A 12,665-nucleotide genomic window follows, 5' to 3' on the forward strand; every position below is an offset into this window, starting at 1 on the left:
ATGGGCATGGGGGCCTCTCTGCAAACCCAGCATTTGGGAGGCCAAGATCCCCAGGGCAAGCTTGTTAGCTAGATTAGATGAACAGAGTTGGTGAGCTCCATGTCTAGCAAGCAATCCTGCCTCCATAAATGAAGTGGAGAGTAATTGAGGAAAACACCTGACAGGAACCCCTGGCTGTTATGCACAAGAACACATATGCACACACACACACACACCTGCACATGTGTGAGTCCGCACACACGTGGACACACGTACTTAAATACATGTGTGCCACACCCATATGAACAACAACAACAAAACGCCCAACCACACTGCCTTTTGTGCTTCACTAAATCCCTCCAAAAAGGGGCTGTCAGAGGCTCTGTGTGGTACCCGCTCTGGGGTTCAGGGCTACTTCCATCTTCAAATTATTATAGCAGCAAACTGACCAGGATGAAACACAGGCTAGAATAAGTAGATGGGGGGAAATGGGCCAGGTGGAGCAAATCTAAAATGACATGGCAGTTACAACATCATCACTGATGACACCATGAATGCTACTGAAGAGGAACAGCTCCACACGATGTGCACTTTGTTGAGATCATAGTCTAACCAAACAGAAAGGAATGGAGAGACAATAGGAACAGCTTAATGTAGGTGCTGGTCAGGTGTGGAAGACCAGTGTTGATTTTGCTCACCACAGTGAATGTATTTCAGTTATGTGGAAAAATAACCTTCGTTTTCCATATCGGGCTATTTAGAGATGGAAAGTCATATATCTTGAGTGTGCTCTAAAACCCTCCAGCTAAAAGCAAACAAGCATGATGTAAATGTTGAAATTCTTGGTGTCTATTCAATGTAGATGACGTGTTGATGGTGGACATTTTGCTATCACCTCCATTTACGTACACTTGAATATGTTCATAATATCATAATAAAGGTTTTTTTTTTTTTTTTTTTTTTTTTTTTTAAGTAACAAAATGGAGCCAGATAGGGAACACCTATAATCTTAGACTTTGGGGTCTAAGAGTGAAAGATCAAATTGGAGTCCAGCCTGGGTTAGATAATGATCATGTGAGAACAAATACAAGAAGAAATCATTCATTCCTACATCCAAAGTCCCCCATTGTACTACTGTGCAGTGACTTATCTGGAGATCTGCACAGTGATCTGAGTGTGCCCATGCATTAGAAGTTGCCTGTTCCTATTTCACAGGGTGAGAGTTGGAGAGGAAAGGGGGCTGCAGAAATGTGCACTAATGGAGAGTCAGTTTGCCTTCAGCCCAAGACACTGACTAGCCTACCAGGGACCAGCATTCACCCAGACACTGGCCAGCTGCCTTGGGGTTGTTCATAGAAAGTCCCCTGGGGAAATCCTGAGTGCCAATTCTCACTGCTTTGGGGCCCAATTCAGAGGGCTGCTAATCTAATCAGTGGATTGATGCTAAATTGTACTGGGATCCTGGAAGTTAATCTGTAACAAACAGACACTCCAACAGGGGCATGCTGGAGTCACAAATCCACTGGGTGTCATTAGAGTCGGTGAGAAGTTGCAGCTCAGCTCCTCAAATCAAACCAGACTCTAGGCAGGCAAGTCTACAATCTGTCCAAGAACTGTAATTCCTATGAATGCCCTTGAATCCACAAAGGAGCAGGCCTAGAAGAAGTCTTCTAACTAGACCAAACCTAAGGTTTAGGGGAAATACAATGCTTATGAATACACTGATTATGACCTTGGGCAGCTCTACTTTGTGAATTCCTGTATTTCAGTTTTCTCTCCAACAAACAGAAGTTGTTTGAAGAATTAAAACATGTAATCCACAGGAGTAGCTCACAAGGCCCCACCCCTGCCTGGGGGGGTGTACTCAGTTAATGGTTGGTAGGGTTGAAAGAGAAACATTTACTTCAATGGTGGACCCACTGATAAGGTGCTCAATCTCCTGTAAACCACCCTTCCTTCACCCTCTGTAAGCAACCCTAATAAAACTCACTGGGTCACTACAAAACAAAGCTGGGGGTCATGGAAGTAGAAGAGCGATTAGTTGGGAAAAGGAAAGGGATCAGCAGGAGAGTGGGGGACAACAGAGGGTAAGTGGGAGATGAATAAAACTGTATTACATATCCTAACAATACCTACTGTGTATAATTAACAAATAGTAATAACAAATAGTGAAAGACAAAACCTCATATAATCCGTGTAAAGACTTGGAACCATGGAGGATGTATGGTCTCCATAAGCTATAGGAAACTTGCTGGAAAATTGGACAGTAGATGCAAACCAAAGAAGATGCTCTGCAAATTGAAATCAAAAAGGATTTTCTAGCTGGGTATGATGGCGCCCACATGTAATCTCAGCCATGGGATGCTGGGGGAAGAGTAGCAGAGGCTCAAGGTGAGGTTAGGCTATATAGGAATAACCTGTCTCACTGAAGTGGGGAGGAAAATGGATTTCTAGAACGCAGCTTCTATTTGTGTTTTCAGCAAGTCTGGCTCCAAGTATAGAAGAAATGGAAGTGTCAGCCCCTTCCCTACCATCAGTGTGACTTTGGAAAGTTGCTCAACTTCTCTGAGCTATGCTTTTTCAATTGTTAAACAGGGATAATATGACCTCCCCACAATGGTGAGGAACAAGACCCCATTTTGAAGAAATAAGGAGAGCAAAGGGGGAAACACCTGAAGTTAGCTTCTGGCCTTCACTTGCATTTGCACACACATACGCACACCCCAAAACACACACACACACACACACACATACACACACATACGAGAGAGAGAGAGAGAGAGAGAGAGAGAGAGAGAGAGAGAGAGAGAGAGAGAGAGAATCTGTGCTTTTACCTGGAAGCAAGCAGTGGAAATGACTCACAAAAGCAATGCCCTTTCTGAGGGTTCCCCCAGCCTGTCACAGGGGCCCCTGGGATGAAGGTCAGGTGGACAGAGAGCTCAGTAAACCTGTCCCTGTTCTCACAAAGGAAGACAACACCCTACTGCTCTCCATTATGAATCCCAATGGCCTTGGAAATGGAATGAAAGGACAAAATATGGAGATACATCCAAACAGTCACCGTATATATACAATGACCTCAAAACAAAGGTGAGCCAGAAAGGGCAGACACTAGGCCAAGAGAAGCTTCCCCTCAACAAAATGCTACACTAGATGAAGAGGAAATAAGTAGACAGGAAGTGCTCTCAGTCCCACTACTGGTGGTCACAAAGGCTTTGGGCAAGTCTCATAATCGATTTACAATGTGTTTACTGCAAAGCTACGAGTGATTACATCTGGTTTGGTGTTCCCAGTTTCCCTTCCCTTACCATGATGTTATCTTCCCTATTTTCATGACCTTTCTTCTTTTCTTTTTTATCTTCCATCTACCATCTGCTAACCCCTGTCCCAGGACCTTCATTATTTCATGCTCAGTTCTGAACACACCTTGGCGAGTTCACATTATTTTTAGTTGATAGTCTATAATGTGACTCAGGTCACATGCAATAGAATAGGGATGGCTTCTAGTTTTCTCATCATGGCATGGAAGAGTTGCTCAGTAAGTACTTGATGGCTCAGTGAATAAAAATGCATACAAAGCTCCACCTTGCTTTGGAAGTCCTTGGCTTCCAGCACATTAGACTCCTTCACACATTTTTTGAATATAGTATCTCAGACTCTTTTCTGAAAATGAAACCTACATCAAGAATTAGAAATGAGCAAGGCCTGCATGCCATCTGTACACAGCAGTGCAACAGCCAGAGTAGCCAGTCCTGCTGAGAATCCCACAATCCAGCAACTAAAGTGTGACATGTACTCTGTGTGTGGGGGCTTCCAGAGGCCACCCCCAGACATGGGCAAGGAAAAGTTCCAACGGGTTTTAAATATGTGGTGTATTGTTCCTGAAAATAAGCAACTAACTCCACACCCTGCTCTCTGATTTCCTTTTCCATCTGCAAATAAAGTGTTGAATTAGGTGTGTCAACTGAAGATCCTTCCAGTTAAAATACTCTACTGCCCTACTAGGAAAGTCCAGGAAAAACTGCCATGAGAAAGTGAAGTCCCAAAGGTATGAGCCACATGTGCCAGGGAGTGACTAATGCCTTAAATTCAATGTTAGCAATGACACTTGAATTTACCCGAATATCCCAGCTGCTTGGACACTTACTAAAACTGCCAATATGACTCCATTCCATTTGATGAGACACATGGGTTGGTTGGTTTCTTGTTTTAATTAGTGAGAAGAACATTAGAACATAGATTAAGTGTTCAGTGCATTAAACACTAGTACCATGTCCATGTCTTTTAAACACATGAATGAGACAGAAGGGGAGAATTGTGTATTTCCTTTCTATCCCATATATAAAATATGTACTTGCTAATGCATATTTGAGAAATTAAAATAAGCCTAAAAATAAAACTAAGACAAATGTCCTAACTAGTAAACTAGTTGGCAGCTGGCAAGCTCGCCACTACTCCAGCTCCTGGGACTATTGTTTCTGAGGAAAACTACCCAATGCCAACTTTTGGACTCTTCTTTTTGCCTTTAGCCTTTGTAGACAAAGTCTCAATACATAGACCAGGCAGGTAGTCCTGGACGTCACAAAGTAGCCCAGGCTAGCCTTGAACTTGTGATCCTCCAGGTGTGTGCCACCATATCTGGCTTCTTCATTCCTTTAGAAAGACTAAGTAACAGTGATTTCAGCTATCCCACCTTGCTTTGAGGGTGAGAACACAAAAGTGGATGCGATAAGCCTGAAGACCTATGATTCTATATGCTTTCTGTTGATTACTTTCAGATTTTAAGTAGTTATTGCTATCTTTTAGGATTCGCTTTAGAATCCTACCTCTAACAGGGATGAAGACATGAGACACCATCACTGTGAAAAATCCTGACACACATAGAAGATGATGCTGACAACAACTTGGGGGAGCATTTAAAGCAACTCCACTTTAGTCTTAGTCTTGTAGAAGATACCAGAAAACTCTGAATAGCTACTTTGTTGATGCAGTTTGTTTTTAGGAAGAAAGCCAGTGGTCAATGGAACTTTAAAAACATTGTAACAAACATCTCAGCACACAAGATGCTACTCAGCGGTAAACTGCCAGCAGGTGGACAGTAGCCAGGCCTAGAGGTCAGAGAGGGGTGGTGCTACAATGCAGGCTGAAGGCCACAGACAAGCATCCGTTTCCTCAGGTGCCCAGGAAAATGCATCCCTAAGGAGGGACCCATAGATCAGCCAAAAACCCTTGACAATCCACCCAGAATGCAGTGAAATCCAGCAGCGGGCTTGGATGTATAGTTGGGACTGAAACCTAGAAGGAAGCTCACAGATCCATTTCTGAGTTTCCTAAAACCACAGAACATTAGCCAAACCAATAAAAACACAGCAGGCTTCGTGAATTCTATTATACAATTAACAAACAAACAACCACCACCACTAAAAACCCCTGTGCAGCATGCTTATCTTATAAATGTGACACAAAACAAAAGTGAAACCAAATGAACAGAGGACATCAAGAAAATACAAACAACTGCTCACTGAAGTTACAGGTTCAGACTCCAGCTTTGTTCTAAGTATCCACCACGGAGGAGGCAGCTTTGCCTCCAGATGGAATCCAGCCATTGCTTTCTCATTTCCAAGGCTCACTGTACATTCTTAGCCATGCAGCCTTGGGTATTAAGCCCTACTACTAACTACTAATGACTAACGCCCTCTGTAGTTTCTGTCTCTACAAGGGGCTGTACCTACCTTACCGGAGAACTGAATAAACCACATTGTACATGGTGCTGTTCTGAAAACAGCAGAAAAGCTGCTGCATTCCTGCAGTGTGGCAACGAACCCTTGTCCACACAGCATCTGTAGTTAACCAACAAGCAAATACCTGAGGTGCCACAGGCACGCCTTCCTGCTGAGGGCTCCCTCTGAGGGGTACTGCGCCTATAAATAATGTGGGGTTTGTTCTGTTCCTCTTCGTCCTCTTGCTCATCCACAGACAGAAGTGGTTCAATAAAATAGTCTCCATCGTGGGACCGGAATGTGCCCATCTGTGCAGAGAGAGGAGAGGTTGATTGAACACAGTTCAGCCAATGAGACGGACAAGAACCCAACACAAAGAATGAGGTAATCCCAGGTAGGAGAAGGGTGGTTTGCGCGGCCCCTCCCCGAGAGGGCTGAGGTACCCTGGAGCAGCTGTGGCTTATCTTCACTCTCTGCCATTTGAAAGCTAATTCTTTACTTGATGATGTGTTACACCTGCTTTCCAAGTCCAGCTTTTCCTTGGTGCTAAAGTTCCAGACCTCTTATTCTTCCTCCAGCAGGATCAACCAGTTGAGGGCTGAGGGTGCCTAGAAATCCACTAACACCAGTGCATAGATGAGGGACAAACTGGCTGGCCCAAACTTTCTCCTTTCACATTCACCAGGTACAGGACAGCCACAGTGCCTTCAAAGTGTCACCCTGACACGGTCTCTCCTGGTTCCCTTTGCCGAGGCAGAGTGACCTCCCGAAACAGTGTTGTAACACTCTGTTAACGTGCGCAGCACCACGCCTATCATCCTTGAGCAACTTTCCTTGCTGGTTTGAGCTTTCACATTTGGTCAGCTGGAGATAAAGTTCCTTCTTCAGGTAAACCTGTGAAGGCTAAACAGGATAATACCCGCCACGCACATAGCCCAGTGCAAGACCCTTCTAAGGCTTTGAAGTGATCAGTGGATTTGGGTGTAGCTCATTAGTTTTAGGCCAGTTTGCTCTTGCCAAGCACTATGGACACCTTGCAAAAGGCCATTTCCCCTTCCTCCCCTCTTCACGTATCTACAAATTTTGCAAATGATCCACAATGCCTCAGCTTGAACCATTCAATGTCATATGAACACTGAAAGCCCCCAATGGGCCCCATCTCAGAAGAGACACCAAGTTCTTCTTTCTTCCCACACTGAAAACAACCAGAAGCTTTCTCTTATTTCCTGGGTACAGGAGAAAAGATCACCCCTGAAGAGATATGGGGTGACCTGCACCAGCATCCTCCAGATCCAATTAGAGAGCCAAGACCTCTGCCTCACATTTGCTGCACTGCACCCAAATCTCTGCGATCAGTTCAAGAATCAGAATTTTAGGACACTCCCATGGTTCTTATACAAGAAAAGGCATGCAACGCGCCAGGCCATGGCACGGCTTTTCAAAACCAAGGGGTTCAAGACAGCCTGGGAGAATTTTTTTTTTCTCATGATATTTGGGATGCCACTCCATAGTTACAGATTCAGAATTTCTAGGTGTGATGTCTAGAATTCGACTTTTTAAAGCAGCTCCCCTTGTGACTCCAGCTCTTGGACTCAGGCAGAAGTCAGTTTTCGTGTAGTCTGACAGATTGACAGATCACCAGATCACCAGAGAAGCAGCAGATTAGCACATTCGTGCTCACCAAAGCACCTCTGTCTGCAGTCAGTATGTAACTGGTATTTTCTAAGCGCAGGGCATGGAAGGTCTATGAGAGACAGGACTAGTGAAGGGAAACTGTAAGGCACAGAAAGGTAGTGATGTATCCTGAGTTGCCCTTCAGTGGTCAGAGTAGGCTAGTGTTAATGGCAATTCTTGGCCTCACAATCCTGATTTCACATCAGTGTCTGAAAAAAACAAAACAAAACAAAACAAAAAAACGCACCCAGTCGTTTTCCGGAGGAGTGGGAACTGGACCTCTGGCCTGTGGTTAAGAGTATGGAAAAGCAAGGCTGAGGTGAAATGACCACTTGATCACCTATCAACATGAGGCCTGGGGAGAGATGGTTGTTCTGAAGGCCCAGGCATTCTTACCAGCAAAATGGGTAGCTCTGAGGTCATTGTATCACAGAGCCTGCAGCAAAGCTCAATAAAGGGTAATGATATGGGGACAAAATTAATTCTGTTGTTGGTTCAGAAATAATCACTGGGACCCAACTTATCTTGTGTTGGCTGAGGTGACCATTTGTCTACATATGTATGTGTGTGTGTGTGTGTGTGTGTGTGTGTGTATACATTTGTATGTATGTATACATTTGTATGTATGTATATAAACACACCATGTACTGTCTATATACTATAGCATGTGAGTGGAACAGATAGGTGTTGGTGCAAATGCCTAGGACAGAAGAGAAGAACACATGCACAGTGAACATCTGAAGAGAGACAGTGTCTATGGTTTTGGAGCAGAGGGCTGAAACCACATGGAAACTAGGGAGTCTTGTGGGCAAGTAGAAATGAAACAACCTTTTAAAAGAGAAAAAAAATGTTGACACAGATGTTGCTGGCAAATACAAGATCCAGAGTTCAATTGTTAGAAACACACACACACACACACACTCACACACTCACACACACACACACACACACACACACACACGGTGGGCAATATATGTACTGAACACAGGAAATTAAAAGAGAATTTAGAGAAAGCATAAAGCTGACTACTTGAAATAGGGGATCTCAGAAGAAGAAACTAAGATGAAATTGGACATTGGGCTATGGGTGAGGTGAGGTGATGTTAGGCTCTTAAAGAACAGCTATAGGATTTGGTACTGTTCACTAGACTATGAGGAGATGTGTGAACACTGGTGTTGATGAGCTCTTGTGGCCCACTTACTGACCTGCTACTGGTGTGTGGCAGGGATTGAGAAAAACAGCTGGGAGAGAAGCGGGTAGATGGAGGCATTTCTCAGACTGGTCCTACGGAGAGGAAGAGAGGCAGGGTCTGAGGTATAGACATTCTCTCAGCAAAGGAGAGCAAAGCATGAGATGGCATTCAGAAAAACAGAACTGGCGGGTGTGGGGAGTGTGTGGTGGGTGCATAGTTTTGGATCACTCTAAAGAGGGCAGATTTCCTCCTGGAAGCCTTCTTGGGCAGTCAGGAACATCATCATGTAGAGACTGGTACAGAAATGATAAAGATGAGCCCTGGGAGGAAGTAAAAACTCCAGGAGACAAACAAGGTAGGAAGAGCTAGACTAGTGGCCAATATAGCTTAGAGATAGGTTAGTGGTTAGTGGCCACAGATACAAAAAACCTAGTTCGCGCATTTAAAAAATATATGTAGCTCTCCCTCCAGAAAAGGCACGTTGCAAATTACACGCATTGTAAATGGGGTTAGAAGAGTCCAGGGAGTCCTTTCAGAAGCCCCGATTCTCAGTTCTCAAGGAGACCACGTGCACTGTGTTACCATGTAAAACCACCAATGGAAATTCAAGTCCTACGCAGAAAAATATTTATACAACTGCTGGGGCCACTCGGATTCCACCGGTGTGTAGGCGGGGAAAGAGGAGGGGTAAAGACTGTTTACCAACGAAGTACACAGCAGCCCTATCTAAGAACCAGGAACTAGGGGTCCTTAGCTTTAACTCGGGGGTGCGCTGGTTCTCTGGGATCCGCTTCGAGACTTTTCAGCCTACCTAGGCAATAATCTCTCAAAAATCAGAGCCGTTCTAGCGCGCCCAGGCCCAGGTTTGAGTCCGTGATGACTCAACGCAGCATCCCCTCCCCTTGCCAAACAGAGGTCTCCGCCTACCCCCAATCAATCTCAACCAGGCACTTTAGGCGCCAGGCTTCCCAGCGCTTAGCTGATGGGTAAAAAAACTCATCCCCTCCCCTGCATCCCAGCAGGCTAGACCTCCCCTCCTCCCTGTCTTCTGGAGTGCAGAGCTCCCGCCGAGATCCTGTTTTTGGAGGGCTTAGAAGGATGTAACCTCCAGACCTGGACGCAAGAACCAGCCAGCGAATGTGGCAGCCTAGCGCACGAGTGAGTACCCATACCCCCACTTAGAAAGAGGAGGAGGAGGAGGGTGTATGTGTGTGTGCCAAGGGGAGAGAGTAAATGCACCAGGGACACAGACTTTTAATAGCCAATTGTGCGTAATGCGCGGTGCTTTGAGCTAGGAGAACGAGCCGCGGGAAACTTTCTGCGTCATACGTGCGTGGTAGAAACGCACGTCGCTTGGGAAGTGAAGGACCACCCTAGTTGGGTCCAGAATTGTACGAGACTCTTAATTGTCTTACGAAATGGGGGCGGATGCCTTGTTAGTTCCAATTTAGGGTAAATGGAGGGGTCAGGAAGCAGGGGGTGGAGGTACCAACTTGGATCTCTCACTAAGTGCCCACTTGGCAGCACAGGGTGGCATCCGTCGCACTCAACCTTCCTAGAGAAACGTGCGCCATACATTACTATTCCTGTCCTTTGGAACTGCCACGGGTTCCAGAAGAATAGGACTCTTCTAAAGGCTACCTACCACTCCAGTCTCTCTCTCACTACTCTAGCGCCTCCAGCCACCACGCCAGCAGGGTGCAGAGTCGGACTGCAGTGCACCACCCCCTCTCCCCCCTTCAAACACAGCCTTAGAGACAGGCTCCGCCCTCACTCCCAGCTCTCAGAGTACTTGGCTCACCCTTCCTTTCCCGGGACAGGATCAGCTTCCCTGTCAATCTGGTTCAGTTTCAAAATTCCTTGCACGTGATAAAAGGCTTTGAGAGGAAAGAACGCGGGGACACTAGGTTATGTACCCCCGTTCACAGCAAGAGATATCCCAGCATTCCAGAAGGGGTGTCCCGGGATTGTCAGTTTACATCCCTGACTCAGGAAGCGCCGAGGAGTTAGGTCCGCCCTGCGCTCAGCTGCTCCGCTCCAGGGAAACCACAACCCCAGCAACTTTCTCTGAGTTTGTAAGCCGACGTGCAAGCTACTCTGCAGAGTTGGGCTAAGCACGGCAAGCGCAATCCATCCCCAAGACAGCTCCAAAAGATCCACGACCCTCTGGGGACAGATGCGTACTCTCTTCTCGAGTGTAAGCGCACCCCACTGGTAGACCACCAAATCCCGGGACATAAGCCAGTGTTGATATTTAACGCCAGAGCATAGACTCGGTAGGTTCAGACTAGGGTGCAATTAAGTCTTAAAGAAGCAGACGAGGAGGCGGGGAGGAGGAAAGGGGCACGCGCCCACTTACCATTCCGGAGCACAGGCTGATGACCGCAGTGTGCTCAGACTTGGTATTGACATGGCCTTTGTAGAAACAGTGCCTAAGTTCCATTTCCTCTTCGGAGTACAGCTTGCTCTGGTTCACCTCTGGCTCTCCAAAGAGGGTGACAGTGAACAGTGGAGCGATAAATCCGGTATGGGCGGTGAGATTAAATAGAAACTTCTGGCCGAAGGCTGAGAGGCTGTAATGCGCCTGGGAAGAGGTAGAGGAAGACGAGGAGGAGGCGGCGAAGGCAGGCCAGGGGTCAGAGGCAGAGTTAATGCTTCGTCGCCTTCTTTTGAAGTGCACGTTCGTGGGAAAGGGTTCCCCGAGGGTGTTCACTCGGATGGGAGACGCGATCTCATATTCTCTCAGAGTCTCTAATAATTTCACTGCAGGGAGAAGCAGAGGCAAATGAGCTAATCATTCATTTCTGCGAAAGTTTTAATTTAAAAAGAAGATGGGGGGCTTTGTCCCGACTTATTTTGCAGCCCCTTCGTGTCAATTCTGTCACTTTCCATCCCTGGTCAAATATTTGTGGAGCGCCTACTGTAATAGTAACAGCCAACAACTAAGCGAGGTGCTGAGAATACAGCGTTAGAAATCAGACAATGAACAAATCTAGAAACACAGGATAATTACAGGTTCTGATAAATTCCTGAATAAAATAAAATGTGCGCTCTCTGGTGATCCTAGCTACTAAGTAGCACTGATTTGGGACAGGGAATAAGGAGAGTAAAAATCAGGCAAAAAAGAGCTGGGGGTGGCCCTAAAATTCCCGCAGTGCCTCCCTCCCTAATAGTTGGCTAGGGATGACCCAGAGAAGGGAGAGACTCCAAAAATGGGAGGTAATTCTTTCTAGGAAAAGGAGAGAGGCCTCTGCGGTGGGGTACCCGCCCCGGAGCGTGTTAGAGGAGGTGGCTATGGTGTGTGTGTGTGTGTATGTGTGTGTGTGTGTGTGTGTGTGTGTGTGTGTGTGTGTGTGTGTGTGGTGGTGGTGGTGGAGAGAGTGGGGGATCTTGAGGGTCCAGAGCCACGTTACCTTGCCTCGGGTGCAGCCTGTCCTTGCGCACGGCCGCCGCGGCGTCAGGGCTCCTCATCTCAATCAGGTCCGGCACCAGGAGCGTTAGCAGTGTGGCCCAGGATACTAACTGCATGGTGCTCCTCACCCCTCCCCCCCGCTTCTCCCACCCCCTCCCTCCTGCCGGCTTTGGTGGCTGGCGGCGACGCGAGGCAGAAACAGTGGAGAGCGCGCGGAACCCGGGCGCCCTGCCGCCAACTTTTTGACTTTAGGAGTCGCTGAGGTCTTGCAGAGAGGGTCCCGACTGCGCTCGGCTGAGCAACGCTGCCGCCTGCCGTGAGCTGAGCGGCTCGGGCCGCAGGAGGAGGAGAAGGAGGCGGAGGACTGGGGCTCGGTTGCTCGGCCGCATAATGTCCAGCCAGCGGGCAGGAGAAGGCGCGGAACGTGCGCTCCGAGGCGCGCCGGGCGCCCTGTGCTGGCCGAGTTAGCCGAGCCGCTTCTTGAATGGGGGGCCAGGGGGCGGGGGCCCCCGCGGGCGCTCAAATACCCTGGGTGCACGCCTCCAGGAGGAGGAGAGGGGAGGAGAAAACGAGGCAGGCGGCCCGCCTCCTTGCAGATCCTGTCCCCTCCTCGGCCGCCGGTGCCAGGAATCGCCGCTTTAGGCCCCTCCAGCTGCTGGAGGCGGAGGCCAGAGGCCCCCGCAGCGCC

The 12,665-nt window shown here is 47.4% G+C and overlaps 1 protein-coding gene across 4 annotated transcripts in view; it reads right to left on the reverse strand.

The window, feature by feature from the left end:
* Positions 1–12,097, reverse strand: part of Adamts9 (ADAM metallopeptidase with thrombospondin type 1 motif 9) — a 169,357-nt gene extending 157,260 nt beyond the window's left edge. For all 4 annotated transcript variants that reach the window (XM_036180602.1, XM_036180603.1, XM_036180604.1 and 1 more), the window contains exons 1-3: positions 11,979–12,097; positions 10,925–11,328; positions 5,845–6,007 (exon numbers count right to left, since the gene is read on the reverse strand). In XM_036180602.1, coding sequence (XP_036036495.1) covers positions 5,845–6,007; positions 10,925–11,328; positions 11,979–12,093 — 682 coding nt within the window. In that variant the 5' untranslated portion in view covers positions 12,094–12,097. The remainder of the gene's footprint in view (positions 1–5,844; positions 6,008–10,924; positions 11,329–11,978) is intronic.
* Positions 12,098–12,665: the final 568 nt, after the last annotated feature.

Source organism: Onychomys torridus, chromosome 3, assembly GCF_903995425.1.
Source record: "Onychomys torridus chromosome 3, mOncTor1.1, whole genome shotgun sequence".
Taxonomy (NCBI): Eukaryota; Metazoa; Chordata; class Mammalia; order Rodentia; family Cricetidae; genus Onychomys; species Onychomys torridus.